The sequence below is a fragment of the Mastigoproctus giganteus genome, chromosome 12 (assembly GCF_048544385.1).
Source record: "Mastigoproctus giganteus isolate SK-2022 chromosome 12, ASM4854438v1, whole genome shotgun sequence".
Classification (NCBI taxonomy): domain Eukaryota; kingdom Metazoa; phylum Arthropoda; class Arachnida; order Uropygi; family Thelyphonidae; genus Mastigoproctus; species Mastigoproctus giganteus.
In genome coordinates this window covers 24,368,366-24,388,596 of record NC_143586.1, presented here as the reverse complement: position 1 = coordinate 24,388,596, position 20,231 = coordinate 24,368,366, and the positions used below count along the sequence as shown (strand labels likewise).

The window sequence follows — 20,231 nt, the reverse complement described above, 5'->3', positions numbered from 1 at the left end:
CACAGGCTATAAAAGTAAAAATATATTAAGCATAAATTTACTCTTTATTACCTTACTAATTAAAAAAATTAAATGATACGTGAAAATCGGAAGAATATACGTGCTAATCGGAATAATTAATACGTACTGTAATATGTACATACTAACTAGTTGACATTTCTGTTCACTGACATTTGTGGGTGGGGGTTAAAATTTAAAACAGTAAAAAGATAAGCAATCAATAACAAAGAGGGTTAAAATTTAAAACTGTAAAAAGATAAGCAATCAATAACCAAGAACACGGCACACACAAATTGCAAGTAACACAACACGCGCAAGTGAGAACAGAGTAACAAATTACGAAGCTTTAAAAATAGGAACGAAGAGAAGATTCTGAAAATTATTTTTTTTATATGATTGAAGATTCCATGTAAGTGTAAACACATTTTACCATAATAACCCACAGAATTCCAGCTGTCGGTATTACCGCAAATTCAGTAAGATCAAGTTTACTGTCCGTTTATGATAGATTGCACTAACAGAAAAGCCCGATAAACAGGTGACTGCTAATTGTTTTTATTGATTTATGGTTGTGACCTCCAGAAATCCGACCGAATTACGTGGTACGGTCGGAGACAATCGTAGGGTAATCTCCAGAACTAAGGTCTCCTGCCCCGATTAAACGGCATTTTGTCCCAATTAAGCGAAGTAAACCCTGGCTATTTTCTCGATTGGTTTTTGTTTTTTAAGATTTGCCCCAAATAAACGGCTGCCCCGATTAACCGGTGGCCCAAATAACCGGAATCCACTGTAGTCACTTTTGGCCAGATCTGGCCCAAAGTGACAATTATTTGTTCAGAAACTTCAAGGCTCATCTTTGTGGAACGCATTTTAAAGATAATGAAGAGTTAAAAGTAGCTGTGGAAGCCTGGTTTGATGCCCAGCTTGAAGTTTTTTTTTTTTTTTTGAAGGATCATATCAAACTGCAAATTAAATACAATGAGTGTATTGAACTTTGGGATGAATACATTGAAAAATAAAAAAAAACATAGAATTTTGTATCTATGTCTTTTATGCCTACCCCTTACAGATATAAAAGTGATAACTGAACAGTTTTCAGCTTCAATTCTGATCAGTTGTTTTATTTTAAATAAGTGAATTATGATATTGAATTAATTAAAATGATTGCAAACAGGTAATTATGAATTATCAGTACAGTGCATTAAGTAGGTGTCAGATAACTATTTTTGTCATTTTTGCAAGCCAAGTTCTGCTAACCAGGATTCTGATTACTTCATCATATATGGTGAAATCGGTGCAAAAGGTGACCTCTCATACTGATCTTGGCCTCACCTAGGATGTTAGTCTCACATTTCAGCCTCACTTTGCCAGGATGAGGCAGAAGACGTACGTGGCTCTTTGGGCAGTGCGTCAAGAGCTTGTTGGTGTGCATCAGCCAGCGCTGCTTTTTCGGCACATCCTGAGGTGTATTACGCCGATTCCTCTCTATGCTTCAGAAATTTGGTCATCTGCCCCTGCCTCATACTTTCAGAAGTGTCTCAGTTTAGAGTACTGGTTGCTTAGATGGATGAACAGGGTGGTAGGCCACCCCCTAACTATCTCCAGATCTATCCTATAAACAAATCTGGGCACCACTCCCTGGAGACATATCATCGTGACAAAAAATGTCCTCACGCTTTCACGGCTTATAACGAGGCGAATTGATGCTCCATCGGTATCCACATTAATCTCTGGCCCTAGGAGGGAAGAGGGGAGCACTCCGACTCCTGTCTCCCTCTACGTCTTACACTGTCAAACATCGATTCCCTGAGGAACATGTTTCCAGCCAATTGTCTTCACATCGTTAATAAATTTAGGATCCACCCTGATAGGTTCTGTGAAGACAAGCCCTACAGGAAGGAAATAATCAAGAACTGCTACCAGATTATGAACTTATAATACTCACCTGCTCCTGGACAGACTGTTCTTTTTTTTTTTTTTTTTAACTTGCCTATTTGTATATGACAAAGACTTTTTGTCTTCATGCAATCATATATTTTGTATATTACTATATATTTTGTACATTATTGTATATGTATATTTAATCCTGTGAAAGTCTCGGGTCGAGCATGCATGTACTCTTGTTTATTGTACATTGTGTTCCTCGCACCTTAGTCTGTAAATATTCACACCCTTCTGGCACAGAGCCATCCCGGGGTGACCCAAGGTTTCTTGGGAAATAAACTGATTTTAATAATAATAAATATACAAATTCAGGAGAATATCTGTCAGTTAACTGCATCCATTTCTTGTTATTCAGATTGTTTAAAAATAATTTGGAAAATAAATAAAGAATTCAGTATTTCCAAAAAAAATTAGCCTGTGTAGTCAATTGTCAAGAACTAGTGGACCCTATGCACCCTTGAAAAGACAGCTATAAATCTGTCTTACAGAAGGGTAGATGTATATAGGAACTGATCAAGGTGTTTTGCACCACAGGTGAAACATTAGACGATACCTCCATAGCATAAAATTTCTGTTTATTTGTGAAAGCAGAATTCTGACAAGATATTTATTTCCTTTTCATATGACATTGAAGGTCTTTTGGACCTTGATTCTTCATTCAAATAAATATCTTTATTTCATTTAAGTAAGATGCTCAAGCCTGGGTTGCCTATAGTTGGGTGACCCCCCAAATGTATGAGCTGTGGCAGTAAAGTTCCCAGACTGGTGCTGTTCTTATCATATTTGATGAGTTTGAAATTAAATGGAAGTGATTTGTTGTAGTTCAAACTTCCTCCAACAGATGGTAGTAGCAATTGATAGGTTGCAAGTAACAACCAGTTTTGTTAGTAACATTAACATTCCATGTCACAATTTTGCAATGGAGCAATGGATGAATATCAAATTTTGTTTTTAACTGAGAAAATCTGCAACAGAAATGTTGAAAACTGTTTATGGCGATAAAATATTAAGTCATACCAGTTGTGTTTGAATGGTATAAGCCAGGGGCTGGCAACCAATTGATCTAAAAGCATATATTGGTCACTTGTAGTTGTATTATACCACCAAATTACAGCAAATGAACCAATAAATCTATGAAGCCAGGTAAGAAACAAAGATTCATGAGAAGGTTTAAAAAAGTAAATAATAAACACTCCTAAAATTGTCCATTTCACAGATTCAGTGTAACCTACATACATTCCCTATTGCAGGGAGAATTTTTAAAATTGCTGCCTTACGTTTCCCAATGACCACCTAAAGCGCAGTAGCATCTGCATATTACCATTGGCCTTATGGGAGTTGTGCTTCTTAATATTCTTCCATGCCGTTACTTTTTAGAATTTATTTCATTGTCAGTACACACTGTCAAGAAATCCCCATACAGTTCCATGGGCTACTTCCAACGAACGTGGCAACAATGTCCTAGCATTCACGGGGGCTATAGTAAAGTTAAAAAAAAGTTTGGTAGAATTCAAAACTTGAATGCACTACTGTCCCTGTTGGTCCTGAATGCAAGCAAGTATTACTTGCTTGCATTCAGGACTGACAGGGACAGTATTACAAAATTTGTTTTTTTATATTAATACAAGGATCCCCAAACTACAGCCTTCAGGCACTAATAAATCTAATTCTTCAAATTTATTTCAGATAACTTTTACCACTTTTTTGTTTTCGAAAAATAAACCCCTAATGAGTGCCACTTTCAGTGAAAGCGTCTAGCGAAGAAAGCAAAGAACTATTATTTTCATACTGAATGGGAACAAGAGTTTTTCTTCATAAATGTGAATGGCAAGTATGTGTGCTTAATTTGCTGTTCAGGTGTAGCAATATATAAATGAGATAATCTTGAAAGACATTTCAAAAGTAAACATCCTACAATTAGTAATCAGTTTCTCCTTAACAAGTGAACTTAGAAATAAAAAGGCACAAGAACTTAAAAATCAATTGAAAGGTCAATAAACAGTGTTTTAAAAACAAGTTAATAAAAGCATAATGTTTTCCATTGCTTTTTATCGAATAAGCCAAATGCTCACAATTAAAAAAAAAAAAAAAATTTGAAGATGGTTTGTTTATAAAGGAAACCTTTTTGGAAGCTGCCAATATATTATTTGAAGGTTTCAATAATAAAGAGGACATAATTTCAGTCATTAACTCAATGCAGTTGTCAGCTAGAACTGTTTCACGGTGATTGATATAATTTTGCAACTGAATGACAGTCTTGATTCCTGCCCTTATTATTCATAATAGCTCAACAATCTACAGATATCATTGATAATGCTCAGTTGGGTATCCGGATGACTTTTGGCAATTTTACTGTTAAGGAGGAACTTTTAAAAGTAATAACCTTGTAAGGGCACACTCGGGGTGTGGACATTTATGATGAATTTAAGCAGTTTGTCAATGAAGCAAATGTACCTTTGCATAAGTTGGTCAGTATTATAACAGATGGAGCTCCAGCATTTATTGGTACGTAAATAATGGGTTTTTAGCACTTTGCAAGAAAGACGTTGGACTCCCTTCTTTTATTGCTTATCATTGTATCATACACTAGCAAGCACTATGTAGCAAATTCCTGAATGAGTTTCTGTAATGAAACTTGTGGTGAAATAGTTAATTCTGTGTGACTAAAGGCATAAAAAGATGTCTTTTTAAAGAATTGACTGATCAGTTTGAATGCCAATATTCAGTTTTATCACTTTTATTCAGTTTTATCACTGCATACTGAAGTGGGATGTCTGAGTAAAGGGAAAGTATTTTAGCATTTCAGAGATTTGCTTCCTCAAGTAATTATTTTCTTAAAAGAATGCAGTGAATGTTCTGGAGAACTTACAAATGGTAACTCCAAGGTAAAGAAAAACATTTTGCAAATGGTAAGTTCAGTTTAGAGTTTTTCTCAAAAACAGAACTGCAAAAGTTAATTGTCTGAGAGTCATATTACAATTCTAGAAAAACTTATTAAAGAATGCAGCATATGATTCTCTGATTTTTGTAAAAGTGTACCAGTTGTATGCTTTATTGTGTTTACATTTGAAAATATAGATGTGGAAAATATTTCAGATATAATTGTTAGCCAGTTGCATATCAGTAAACTTCAACTTGAAATTTAAATCATACCACTTCAGAATGACATTTAAGTAGTGGATTTTCAAAAGATCAGTCTACCTTTTGGAGGATTGTGTCAGAAACTCAATATCCGATGTTAAGACACTTGGCATTAAAAATAACTTCATGTTTTGGATCAACGTATTTGTGTGAATCAGCATTTTCCAATATGCATTTTAAGAATAAATACAGAACAAACCTCACAGACCAAAATTTAGAAAACTATATAATATTAGCAGTTAAAACTATACACCAGATCACAAACTTTCAGAAGAAAACCAATGCAAGAAATGTCATTAACTATTTGCCTGTTTTAATTTTCATGTCTAAAATTAAATATGTGCCTTTCTCGTATGTTTTTCAATAGTAAAAATATCAATAATTTTAAAACTAATATATTTTATTTTATGTAGACATACCCTTTTTAAAAATTGCGACAGGTTGATCTTGAGACTGTTTATTTTTAAAGTAGCTGGTTTTGGTTGCACAACGATAACCCCCCCCTCCCATTCTGCATTTGTTGTGAAGACATTTCTGGCAAAATAAGGCCTTGTACAGCTCAATGATCCACCCTACTCTACTGATCTAGCACCAGAGGACTTCTTTCTTTGAGGTGAAAACTGCCCTCAAAGGAAAGAGATTTCAGGATGTTGAGAACATAAAGAAAAATGTAACTGCTGAACTGAACATCATGGTGATGATTACTTTGAATAAAAATAAAACCTTTTTCAGCCCTTTGGTTTGTGTTCTTTTTATTGCACCACTCCTGGAACTTTATTGCCACATTCATATATCTGTCTAGAAAATTTCGTGATAAAGACCATGGCATTACATCATCCCAAAGTATACTTGTTTTATATAAAGTATATTTGCATATATTTTAATATTAAGTAGATAAGATAAAAATCTGAATACTATGGTTTGTTTTTCAGACAGTGTATTTTGAAAAACAGCATCTGCTTTTAAACTGGAATAACAGCATTCAGTCTTTGGCTCACAGAGATGATGCTTGTGCTGTGTTGCGCACAAATGTCAGGTAAATTTCTTAACAGTTGAAAGTGATAATTTTTTTTTTAGGTTAAGAAACATATAAGAAGGAATTATATAGCTGTTATAAAAATCTTTAAATATTATTTTTTGAATTTTCTTTATTAATTTAAAATAATTCTAGAGTTTTGTTAGTGTATTAATGTTTGGCCTTGTTACCTAGGACTATGTATCTTCCTAATAAACAACTATTAAAAGTAAAAAAAAAAATGTTGAAACGCTCTGTATTAAAATAATACTAAGTGTTAATTTAAAATATTAACATTCTCTTTATTTGAATATCTTAAATAATAAAGTGTTAAAATAAAAAATAATAAAAACATTTATTTCATTTCTGCATTATTATTATAAAAAAATGTTATCTCCTTTTTTATGGGATTTTTTTTTTTTTTCTCCTGTGACAGGAAGTGCTACCAAGTGCAATAGGGTAGGGTGGTTGATTTTTTCCATTTATTATTATTATTATTATTACTGTTTGTCAAGAAACTCTCGTACTATCCTACAGATGTTCAGGATCATGGCTTTATGGAGTTCCATGTAGGTATTCTCAAGGAGGCCTGTTTCTTCTAGATTCTTATGGAGGCTCTTTGGTTGACATGGAAATTGGGGCGGTTATTATTAGTAGTAGTAATAGTAGTGGCAAATGATGCAAGAAAGCAAGCTAATACATCATCAGCCAAAGGAAAAAAGCCTACACTTCCCATTTCACCTGCCTATTACCTCTAACAGCTTATTCAGTTCTTCCTTGAAATTCAAACTACCTACCTCTACTAAGCCAGATGGGAGCTTGTTCCAACAATAAACCACCCTCTGGCTGAAGGCAAATTTACACATCTGACTTGCAGCTATCCTTCCTCAATTTGAATTTAAGCCCCCTCATGTGTGGAGTCAGAGCAAGAGGAAGAATTCCTCAGCATTGAGTTTATGCAATCCATTCAAGGCCTTAAACATCTCAGTCAGATCTCCTTGCAAGTGCATAGCCTCCAGCTGCTGCAATTTGTAAAACTGAAGCCTTTTTTGGTAAGAGCACCGTTTTGCTTCCCTCAACAATCTTGTTCTTCTCTGTTCTAACAAATTCACTTACTTCCTAAATTGAGACTTCTAGACCTGTATGCATTACTCACGATGTAGGCTAACCATTTCCTTATACAGGATAATCATGTCCTTATCCCTGTTGACAAAATTCCTGTATATCATTGACAAAAACCACATGAGCTGTCCTGGCAACCTGTCTGCACTGCTCAGAGAACATATCTGACTGCACAATTATCCCTAGGTCTTTTTCATTTTCCACTGGCCTGGGTGTGGTACCACACAACTGGTGTGTGTTAATCTGATATTGCTACTACCCATATGCAGTATCTTGCATTTGTCAGAATTAAATTTAAATTTCCACTTCTCAGCCCATCTGCCTGATTGTTCTAGATCTATTTTGCAGTAGTCTTCCCTGGTTACTGTTATTAAACACTCTGCTTAGATATTAAATTCAGATATTATATTAATAAATATAAACCACTGAGTCCAGCAATGAACCCTGGGGAACTCCACTAATAACAGTAGTCCAAGAAAAACAGTGCCCGTTGATAACCACTCTTTGTCTTATCCAAGTCGGCCCTTCCTTTATTCATAGCAGTAACTTGCCCCTAAGCTTTTGACACTAGGAGTAATTGTGCAGTCAGATATGAAGTTTTCTGAGCAATGCAGACAGGCTGCCAGGGCAGGTCATGGGGTTTTGTCAATGGTATATAGGAATTTTGCTAGCAGGGAAAAGGAGGTGATTGTACCTCTGTATAAGGCAATGGTCAGGCCACACCTTGAGTACTGTGTACAGGTCTGGAGGCCTCATTTTAGGAAGGATGTAGATTTGCTTGAGCGTGTACAGAGAAGGGTAACAAGATTGGTGAGGGGAATGAAGGGATCCTCTTACCAAGAGAGGCTTAAGTTCTGCAAATTGCAGTGGCTGGAGACTAGGCACCTGCGTGGTGATCTGATTGAGGTGTATAAGGCCTTGAATGGGTTGAGCATGCTGAATTCTGATGGGATCCTTCCTCGTGTTCAGATTACGAACCAGGGGGCATAAATTCAAATTAAGAAAGGACAGATGTAGAATAGATGTGCGGAAATTTGCCTTTAGCCAGCGGGTGGTTAATTGCTGGAACAAACTTCCATCTGTTGTGGAAATTGATAGGTTAAATAAATTTAAGGAGGAACTGGACAGGCATTTGGAGGGAATGGTGTGATTTTTTTTTTTTTGGCTGATGCTGCATAAGCTTGCTTTCTTGCATCACATGCCACTACTACTACTACTACTACTACTACTACTAATGCCACACTATTCTAATCTGTACAGCAGTCTTTTATGTAGAACAGTATCAGAAGTTTTTCTGAAATCTAAGTATATGTTGTCAAAATTATTTTTGTATCCAATTCCTTTGTTACTGTGTCATAGTATCTAATTAGATTGCTCTGACAAGATTGCACCTTAACAAATCCATGCTGTAACTACAGTGTAACTACTTTCCTGTCTAGATGATCTTGCATTACTTCATTAACTAGTGATTCCATTATTTTCCCTGGAACAGAAATCAATCTGATAGGTCTGTAATTAACCATGTCTCCCTTTGATCCCTGTTTTTGAATTTGGAATGCATTTGCACATCTCCATTTAATGGGGGACTTCCCCTGAATCCAGAGATGTTCTCATAATCATGGCTAAAGGTTTGCTTACCTTTTTTTTTCTGCCTACTTTAATATAACTGGATAGATTCCATCCACCCCAGGTGTCTTTTTATATTTAAATTCAACAATTTCTTCTCCACTTTCCTCTCAGTTATTCCAAAATAATTAAGGGGAAAGTGCCCACCCAGAATTTGATTTACTTCTGGTATCCCCACCCCTAAAAAAATTCCTAGTGTGTGAATATAGATGCAGAATACCCATTCAGTTTATCTGTAACTTGAGCAGGATCATCAACAGTTGATCCATTCATATGTAGTGGACCAATGTGATTCATCCCCCTCCTTCTACTGTTTAGTAAGGATGTTTTTGCTGCTTTTCTTTGCATTCTTTTCCAGAGATTTCTCTTAATCTGCTTAACCTTCTTGGTGACTTGATTGCAGATTAGTTTGTTTCTAGCCTGCAATCAAGGCATCTGATAATTTATAATCATCCTATGCATTTTTCTTCTCTGCCACGAGTCTCGTCGATTCATCTGGCATCCATTTAGCTCTATGCCATGAACTTATTTCTTAGTTAGTATAAAAATCCTAGTAGCTTCTATGACGTTTGCATCCCTGAATGCTTCCCATTAAGAATTTGCTGTTGGAACTTCATCAGTTGGTCCCACTGCTTAGAATTTAAAAACTGTCTGAGACCACTGTAGTCACCTTTATGAAAGCAAAAGTCCTTTTCCTTGCCTTTGATACCAGTTACATCTTTAAGTAAATTCTACATCAACACGTGATCATTGCCTAGTGGATCTTTTATCTGCAAATTCTTAATGCGTGAAGGATCACTGCTGATAATAAGATCAAGAGTATTGCTTTCCCATGCTACCTCTCTAACATGTTAGTGTAGGAAAAAACAGGAAACGATCATTTAAGGGAGAACTATGTACCTTCAGATGTTCTCCCCTGAACCAAAGCATTCTCACTACTCTGAGCCCTTTGCTTTGTTGCTCTAGTGCAGTGTTTCTCAACCTTTTTTTAATTATTGCCCCCTAAAGGGCTTTGTTAGACAATTTTTTTCCCTAATCGCCCCCATGAAACTTTAAACAAGAAAACAACCGAAGGGGCTCACATCTGGTGAGTATGGGCTTGGCACACACACAGGGTCCTGAGCTGGATATCATCATTCTTCTTTTTTCTTGTGATTTTCTCTCTCTCAGAGTAATTCAGAAAAAATTTTTTTTTTTGGCTGGTGCAGCCTAAGCCTCAGGCTTCTTTGCATAATACTTTATGCTTACTCCTTTTATTCAATGGGATCCCCTGAGCCTGATGGTTATTAGCTAAAAGTTCAATGTTCAGTATGAAGTTAGTGAGTTTAATTCTAATATCTCCTCTTGAACATATATCAATTCTGTTTCTTTCCTTTAATATTTTATTCACTGAACTAAAACTGCTTTCGCCCATATAAGAAAACAAAGAAGTACAGTACTTTGGCCATTTCAGACCACTTTGTTGGATTAAGAAGTTAAGTTGTTTTTGATCTCCACAACTCAGCCATTCCACCTTTTTCAAATTTATATTTGCATTCTTTGTAACATTTTAATTCAATGAGTTCTTGAATTTATTCACTAACAGACCCAAAATCACATCCAATTGGATCTAACATCCCTGGCTTCACTTCAAAAGAAAATAAATCTGAAAATCTATTTTTCATTTCACCTTTTAAAGAATGCAAATGATCTGAATAATTCTTAAGATCATTCTCAATGATCTTAAGAATTATTTCAGCTAACTCTATTATTTTATTATTAATAATGTCTATTATTAACTCTAACATTATTTTAGCATTGATTTCAGCTAACCCTTGCATACCATGAAATTGTTTTTTCATTAAATTGCTTTTAAATATTTCTAGTTTTTCAGTGACGGCTTTTAATACGCGTTTGCAGTCTATCACCGTAATTAATTTCCCTTGAAGTTGAAGTGATACTCCATTAAGTTTTTGAAAAATCCAAGCCATATAGTATAAGTTGTTTTTGTGTTTGCTGTGATCTCCTTTGCTAAATGTGTGTGTGTCCTTTGCTTTCTAAAAAACTAATTATCATATCAAAAAGGTTTACAAATTTTGTTAGACAGTTTCCTTTTCAAAGCCATCTGACTTCTGTATGTAAAAGAAGCCTCACATACTATTTTTCATTATCAACACAAAATTTTCTGAAAAGGTGATCATATATGCTATGTGACATTATTTTATTAATGGTTTTAATAACTATACTGAGAGATTGACAGAACTGGACTAATATTTTTTGCAACCAGATGATATTGGTGCGCAATGCTGTGTATTGCAAGAACTTCACTTCGGGACATACTTCTTTTAGGTGGGCTATAAAATGTCTTCCAACCATGAACGTAGCACACCATCAGTGGAACAGGATACCAAATTTTCCAATGGTATTTGTTTTTCATCAATCCATGATTTTACAGCAGCAAACATGGATGCTCCAGTACAGTCAGTTTCTATAAATTTTACAAGCCAAACAACATCTCTTCTTGAATTTTATAATCATCATCGAAATAACGAATGTATGCCATTAGAAGGGCCTTATTATCAGTAACTGTGGATTCGTCAATCTGAATAGAAAATTTTCTTGTTTTTAGTTTGTCAGTTAGCTGCTTTTCAATGTTAACTGACATCTCATCGATTCATTTTCAAATTGAATTGTTGCTCAATGGTAATGCTTTTAAAATACTGGAAGGATTTTGATGCATCACTGTTGAAATTACAGTCTCTAATGCAGATCGTATAACAGTCTCAGCAACTGTATGAGCACTACCAGTTTTTGCAATGATTTCTGCAATTTTATAAGACGCGAGGCGCAATATGGCCAAAGTTGCTTTTGCGCCAAAAAAACCCAACAACAACCAACCAACCTTATAAGACGCAATCACTTGTTTGTGTGTTCTTCTTAAATAAGGAAGTAACAGTGTTACGTTTTTCAAAATTCTGTTTTAAATATTTAAAATATTCTGTATGTTTCCCAACTTTATAAGGGTGTTTCCTTTTTAAGTGATCTAAAAGTCTTGATGGTTTCATGGCCTCATGTGAAAAAGAACTATTACACATAAGATGCATAGGCTGGCTTGAGTCAAATGGGCTTTCACTGAAACTATAAGCTAGATATTCATCCAGATACTGTTGACACTTTTTCTTTCCAGCACTTGACATGATTGATGATAGGTTGAATAACTACAAAGAATTAAATAATAAAATATAAACTATTTTTATTTAACTCTCAAAGCCCATGTCACTCACAAAAGCACTATGGATCAAAAATAAATAATTTCTACAAGGAATCAATAAATCAATACTAATTGTTGCTTAGAAAGTAGAAACAATAGACTGAAACATTTCCCCATCCCATCCATGCCTCACATATTGACCAATGAAACAAAAGAATAAATAAACAAATCATGCCCACTGCCAAGATCACAGCTGTCGGAAAGGCACAAACGGCAAGAATATCGGAGACATTATCTCTGAAAGCACTTTGGCATTTAATGAAAAGCAAAGGTGGTTGAATTAAATCACGTCCACCATCTTCCTTTTATCAAAATTTCTCACTCACTCACTCACTCCTAATACTGTATAATATACAGTATATTATATAGTATTAGGAGTGAGTGTATAATACTGTATAATATACTGTGTAATATACCTATATGTTAAAAATAAATTGCCTCAGGGTAAAGAAAACCCAGTGAGAGAAATTAATTCAGTGAGATTTATGAGGGAATTAAATTAATGAAGGAAGTTAAGGAATAAGATGTCATCGAGCATGGTTGAACTTGAGGGCCACAAACCATTGTAATATCCATGATTTTTTGCCCCCAAAAACCAATTTTTGCCCCCTTGGGGGCAATATCAGATATGCCAGACAAGCTGTTCTTGCTACCTGGGAGTCTAAAACGCTGATGGAACTGATATTCGGGTGACACTTAAGTCAAGTGGACCCAATTTCGGCGAAGTCCGGACGGTCTATGACAGCCAAATCCTCTGCTTGCACCTTCACGATGGTGGGACTGTTAGTAATCCTGGGTATAACCTCCATGCACAAGTACATGGTGGGTGACCACCCAGGTGTGAACCAACGTAAGCAGGGGTCGAGGTGTGGCGCCCACACCACATGGAGGAATGCCGCCCCTCTATGTTACCAGGCAGTACTAGGTGGTAGATGACTCTCATCAACCGGTGAAATACCACCACTTTGCTTATTGGAGGCTTGAAGTGGTGGAACCCATGTTTAGTCTCTAGAGCTAAGTTCCGGCCAACCCTTCCCTATCTCTTCCATCATGCAGTATGATTGATGATTTTTGAGGTTATGATGAATGTCGTGGCGAGATCCAATATTCCTTACATTTCGAGGGTACAGCTCTAAAACGGTGTTCGCAGGCCGGCCGCTAGATAGTACACCGGACCAAACCTATTGGTAACTCTCTAGGAGGCTTCCGGATCAGCTAGTGTATAATCTTGCTACCTCTACTCTGCCAGATAGTGACTGGAGGGAGTCCGAGTAGTGTGTATGCGGGGAGCATTGTCGAGGCCACGTTATGTCAAGGATCTGGGTATATTCTTACCACATGTACGCCATATCCAAAAATTTCATTACTTCATACAGCATGTCCCACCCACTTTTTCTTACTATTGAATACACCATGAATTGTAAAAATAATAGAGCAAGCTTATCTGCGAAAAGATCTAAACCTCCCAAGGACTTCCTAATTCATTTCACAAATATACGTGGTCTTAATTCCAATCTCAACGATGTCCATTTCCACTTGCAGTCTTCCAAACCCCATGTACTTTTTCTGACTGAATCTCAGTTATCAGTTGATTCAACTACTTCTCATCTCAGATGTCCAAATTATTTGCTGTATGATTCCTTTCGCCTCAAAGGTGGTACTTGTGCATATGTCCGTTCTGATATTCCCTGTCAGAGACTTGGCAATTTGGAATCTCCTCTCTTTGATCTTCTCTGGCTTAAAATCTCTCTACCTCATTGTGTCAAATTCATCTGTTGTCTCTACCGTTCTCCCAACTTCACTAATCACTTGGAGCTCTTTGACTTCCTCTCTTTGCAACTTGACTTTCTCCAGTCTAACTTTCCTAACAGTGAGGTAATTTTCCTTGGTGATTTTAATGTTCACAACTCCAGCTGGCTTCCATTTTCTAGTCACACCGACCCAGCAGGTCGAGATGCTGAGGCTTTTGCAATTACTAATGACCTAGCACAGATTGTTCATTTACCTACAAGAATACCAGACAATTTTAATCATACAGCCAATACGCTTGATCTTTTTCTCACAAACAACCCTTCTAAGTACAAGGTTGAAGTGAGAGGTCCTTTAGGCACTTCAGATCACAACTTGGTGATTGTCTCTTCTCCAATGGAACCTTTATCTTGTGGCTATTCCCAACCTCGTATTGTTTGGCATTACAAGAATGCAAAATGGGATGACCTGCGAGACTTCTTTTCTTCTTTTCCTTGGTCGGATTACTGTTTCAAAACTTCTGATGTCAACGTTTGCTCAGATCGTGTCAGTGAAATTATTCTTGCAGGAATGGAATCCTTTATCCCACACTCCACTTTAAAATCTCGTCCTTTATCTAAACCTTAGTTTTCCAATAAATGTGCTAAGGCTGTCCAAGAGAAGAATGTTGCATATCGTAATTGGCTTGTTTCTAATTCTTCAGTTTCATTTTCTGCCTACACCAAAGCTCGCAACAATTGTAAAGCAGTCATTAATCAGTCCAAACTAGAGTTTGAACAGGCTAAGAGTAGAAAACTTGCTTCTTGCCCTAATGGTAGCCGAGCATTCTGGTCTCTTGCCAAAGCTATTGGCCGCAACTTTTGCCCATCTCTGCTCCCACCTCTGTCCAAACCAGATGGTTCTGTTGTCACTTCAGCCAAGGATAAAGCTGACCTGCTAGCATCCCATTTTTTTCCAGCTCATGTATTAATGATCTTGGTAAAACACCTCCCACCATTCCTAACACGCTCCATTCAATGCCTCCTGTGGTCTTCCGTCAAAAGGATATCAGAAGGATTTTGATGAATCTTGATGCTAAGAAAGCTCCAGGTCCTGATGGTATTTCTCCACTTGTTCTCAAAACTTGTGCTCCTGAACTTACTCCTATTCTGTGCCGCCTTTTTTCACTTTCTTATTCCAAAGGTGTTTTTCCTTCTGCTTGGAAATTTGCTCATATCCAGCCAGTTCCTAAAAAGGGTGACAAATCCCTCCCATCCAATTATCGTCCCATTGCAATTACTTCTACTCTTTCTAAAGTAATGGAGAAATCAATTAACCGCCAACTCTTAAACTACCTAGAAACCTTCCGTCTGATCAACGATCGCCAGTATGGATTCCGTCAGTGTCGATCCACTGGTGATATTCTGGCTTATGTTACCCATTTATGGACTAATTCGATGGAAAGGTTCGGTGAAACACAAGTAGTTGCTCTTGACATATCAAAGGCTTTTGATCGTGTTTGGCATAAAGGTCTTCTAAACAAGCTTCCATCTTATGGTTTGCCAACTGTTTTTAGTAATTGGTTATCCAGTTTTCTCTCTGATCGCTCACTGAGGGTGATGGTAGATGGCTCTCTGTCTTCTAACTTCTCCACTAATGCCGGTGTCCCCCAAGGTTCAGTTCTTTCCCCCAATCTTTTCCTCTTGTATATCAATGACCTTCTTCCATTGACTGGAAATCCTATCCATAGTTTTGCCGATGATAGCACATTGCATTCAACTTTCCATTTTGAGAAACCTTGTCCTGCTCAATCAGCTTCAAGTTCTCGAAAATCTGCTGCCAATTCCTTAAATGCCGATCTTCAGGTAATTCTCCAGTGGGGCAAAGACAACTTAGTTGATTTCAACCCCTTCTAAAACTCAGTCTTGTCTTATATCTCGCAAAAAGGATTCTTCTGCTCCTATGCTTATCTTTAGTGACACTCCGATTTCTAGGCAAAATGATATATCTCTTTTGGGGATTACCCTGACTTCTAATCTCTCTTGGCACAAGCACATTACAAATATTGCTTCCTCTGCATCTAAAAAACTTGGTTTTCTCTTTCGCTCTCGGCGTTACTTTTCTTCCAAACAGCTGCTCACTCTGTATAAATCGCAAATCCGCCCTGCCATGGAATATTGTTCCCACATCTGGGGTGGTGCCCCCAAAACCTCTCTCAGGCTTCTTGATTCCATTCAGAAGAGGGCAGTTAGGTTAATTAATGATTCAACTCTAACAGAGTCTCTTCACTCGCTTTCTCATAGACGTACTGTTTCTGCTGCATGCCTCTTCTACAGATACTTCCATGGGCACTGTTCTTCTGAATTGGCTTCTATAATTCCCGCTCTCTCTTTCAAAACAGTCCGAACACGTGCCGCCACCAGCCAACATCCATTTACTGTCCAACTTCAAACCCACAGAACCAACTTTTCATCTTCCTCATTTATTCATTCAACTGCCGTTTTCTGGAACAACCTTCCTTCATACGTATTTCCTGAAAATTACAATCTACAGAAGTTCAAGTCCAATGTCAACAAATATCTTCTTTCGTCTTCTCAACCTCCAACCCAAGCACGGTACTAAGTACTATAGGTTCTAATACCTCTCGTGTTTGGGGTTCTCATAAAAAAAAAAAAAAAAATTGGTTATCCAGTTTTCTGTCTGATCGCTCACTGAGGGTGATGGTAGATGGCTCTCTGTCTTCTAACTTCTCCACTAATGCCGGTGTCCCCCAAGGTTCAGTTCTTTCCCCCACTCTTTTCCTTTTGTATATCAATGACCTTCTTCCATTGACTGGAAATCCTATCCATAGTTTTGCCGATGATAGCACATTGCATTCAACTTTCCATTTTGAGAAACCTTGTCCTGCTCAGTGAGCTTCAAGTTCTCGAAAATCTGCTGCCAATTCCTTAAATGCCGATCTTCAGGTAATTCTCCAGTGGGGCAAAGACAACTTAGTTGATTTCAACCCTTCTAAAACTCAGTCTTGTCTTATATCTCGCAACAAGGATTCTTCTGCTCCTATGCTTATCTTTAGTGACACTCCGATTTCTAGGCAAAATGATATATCTCTTTTGGGGATTACCCTGACTTCTAATCTCTCTTGGCACAAGCACATTACAAATATTGCTTCCTCTGCATCTAAAAAACTTGGTTTTCTCTTTCGCTCTCGGCGTTACTTTTCTTCCAAACAGCTGCTCACTCTGTATAAATCGCAAATTCGCCCTACCATGGAATATTGTTCCCATATCTGGGGTGGTGCCCCCAAAACCTCTTTCCGGCTTCTTGATTCCATTCAGAAGAGGGCAGTTAGGTTAATTAATGATTCATCTCTAACAGAGTCTCTCCACTCGCTTTCTCATAGACGCACTGTTTCTGCTGCATGCCTCTTCTACAGATACTTCCATGGGCACTGTTCTTCTGAATTGGCTTCTATAATTCCTGCTCTCTCTTTCAAAACAGTCCGAACACGTGCCGCCACCAGCCAACATCCATTTACTGTCCAACTTCAAACCCACAGAATCAACTTTTCATCTTCCTCATTTATTCATTCAACTGCCGTTTTCTGGAACAACCTTCCTTCATATGTATTTCCTGAAAATTACAATCTACAGAAGTTCAAGTCCAATGTCAACAAATATCTTCTTTCGTCTTCTTAACCTCAAACCCAAGCACGGTACTAAGTACTATAGGTTCTAATACCTCTCGTGTTTGGGGTTCATATAAAAAAAAAAAAAAAAAAATATCGCACCCATTGAGAATCCCTGCTCTAGTGTGAGGCATGATGTTAGTTTAAATTTAATTTAAAAACACACAAAACTAAGAGATCGAAAAGAATAACTTTACACTAATCCTGCTTATTTAATGGCACTACAAACTATGCTCTTTAATATTATGTTACTTACCGTGAGATAAGTTAATCTTATTAAAACTGTTTGTACTGCTATTAATTATAGTTTATTGGACTCTTCTGATATTGATTACACTACTACAAAACTATGTAGGAAAACTTCCAAACATTGGAATATATTGGTACTATAACAGTAGATTATTATACAGTTTTTGAAGGCTCAGTCACAGTTAAAAGAGCATTGTTCAGTGATATTTGGCAATGGTTATACAATAGCTCATTTTGCATTATAAGAAAAAAATGGTTTTCAATTTCTAGTCAAGTTTAGTTATTTCATTTTAATAAAGTAGTTCAAAAACAGTTTCTGTATAGTTATATTCTGAAATTATACTGAAATAATTCGAAAACAGTTTTTGTATAGTTTTATATTCTGAAATTACACTGAAATAATTTTTATTTTTGGAAAAAAATTGCATACAGTTATATTAATAAACAGTATGATTAAAATAACATAATTATATTTTTAAAAATCACAATATGTAATTAAACTTAAAGATAAATTAAACTTTTTATGTCAGAGAATAAAGAATAATAACATTGTACATATGTGTCTATCTAGGAGTGCTGTATGAATATAACACGTGCTCTGGGGCTAAAAATTGCCGTTTAAACTTTGATTATAATTGATGGGTTACCATATGATGAAGACCTTCTAGCAGAGATAAGGAGGTGATTATCCCCTTGTATAAGGCAATGGTCAGGCCACACCTTAAGTACTTTAAGTGCTTTAAGTACTTAAGTACTTTACACCTTAAGTGCATGCTGAGTGCTGTACACAGGCCTGGAGGCCTCATTTTAGGAAAGATGTAGAGCTGCTGCAGTGAGTGCAGAGAAGGGCAACAAGATTAGTGAATGGAACAAAGGGTTGCTCATACAAAGAAAGGCTTAAGTTTTTCAAATTACAGTGTCTGGAGACTAGGCACATGTGAGGTGATCTGTTTGAGGTGTATGGTTTCCGCATGTGGTTGTTGTTATTTGGTTTTTTAGGAGCATTAGCAGCTAAGGCCATATTGCTCTGGGTATATGTGGTGGTCATTCCCCGACTTTCCGCATCCTCCGTATTTGGTGGTCATGGGCTCGAACCCCGGTCTAAGTCTAATCAAGAAGCGTGTGCTACTCACTGCTGCTCCTGCCCACCTGGTTATGGAGACACCTTGTGCATGCTGAGTGCTGATCAGAATAATAAATTCAAATTGAGGAAAGACAGTTGTAGGATAGATGTGTGGAAGTTTGCCTTTAGCCAGCGTGTGGTTGATTGCTGGAACAAACTTCCATCTGTCATTGTAGAAGTTGATAGTTTAAATAGATTCAAGGTAGAACTATACAAACATTTGGAACGAGTGGATGGGTGAAATTAGATTTTTTTTTTTTTTTTTTTTTTTTGGCTGACGCCATATACGCTTGCTTTCTTGCATCATGTGCCTTTGCTAATGCTAAAGACAAAGATGAAAATTCTTTCCTGATGTCTAATAATGAGAACATTTGTTATCTCTGTAGTGGATTTCAGACTTGTTAAATATAAAAATTAAATTACCATCAAAGAGTCAGTGTCAGCATAACACAAAGATTTATGTTGAATTTCTTTGGGCTTTTCTAAAATAATCTTATTCTCCACAATATAATACCATTCGTTTGTGTAATAGCCATGCTAGAGACAATGATGTTTGGTACTAAACTGAATGATTATTTTATTACATAACAAAATTTAATAAAATATCAATAAATTTATAAAATGAATAGATTAATAATGTCATAAAATAATAGAGTTTTAAAAAAAAATTTAACTGCCTTTCATATTAGGTTTTAAATTTTTTTTTTTTTTTTTTTGTTTGAGATTTTAAAATATTATAGTCAAACATGAATGGTTGTCCAACCCTCTGTCCAGTGTACTTGTAACAGTATATGAGACCATATATTGTTACATAAGGACTGGATTTTAATAAGCTGTAATTTTTAAGAAATACATATGAAGGTTTATATATATACATACGGTTTATACATACGTATGAAGATTTTTAAACTTTTTTTTTAGATTTTAAAAAATTATAGTGCCAAGCATGAATAGTTTGTCCAACCCACTGTCCAGTGTACTTGTAACAGTATATGAGGCTGGATTTTAACAACCATCTTTCATGTTCATTCCTTGAATGGACATGAAAGATGGTTGTTCAAACTTATTGTGAAGGCAAAGATTTCTGTATGAGAAATCTATCCACTAAAAAAAAAAAAAAAAAAACCAAACCCTCCCGCATTCCCCCCCTTTAATGGATAAGTAGTAATAATAGGTATTAATTTTCTGTTACAAAGTCTTGGTTTGTATGGCTCAAATAAGAAAAACAACATATGCAGAGGTATTTTTCGTGTATTTATACTTTATGTTTAAGTAATATTAAATGCAACAAGACATCATATATATTTAAGAGTATAATAATCTATATAATATTGGTGTAAACACA

At 36.3% G+C, this 20,231-nt stretch overlaps 1 protein-coding gene across 1 annotated transcript in view; it reads left to right on the top strand.

Moving 5' to 3' along the window:
• l(2)41Ab (lethal (2) 41Ab) overlaps positions 1-20,231 on the top strand; it is a 142,875-nt gene that overhangs the window by 50,548 nt on the left and 72,096 nt on the right. Inside the window, exon 8 of the mRNA XM_090386656.1 lies at positions 6,018-6,121. Within this exon, the coding sequence (XP_090242782.1) occupies positions 6,018-6,121 (104 nt within the window). The remainder of the gene's footprint in view (positions 1-6,017; positions 6,122-20,231) is intronic.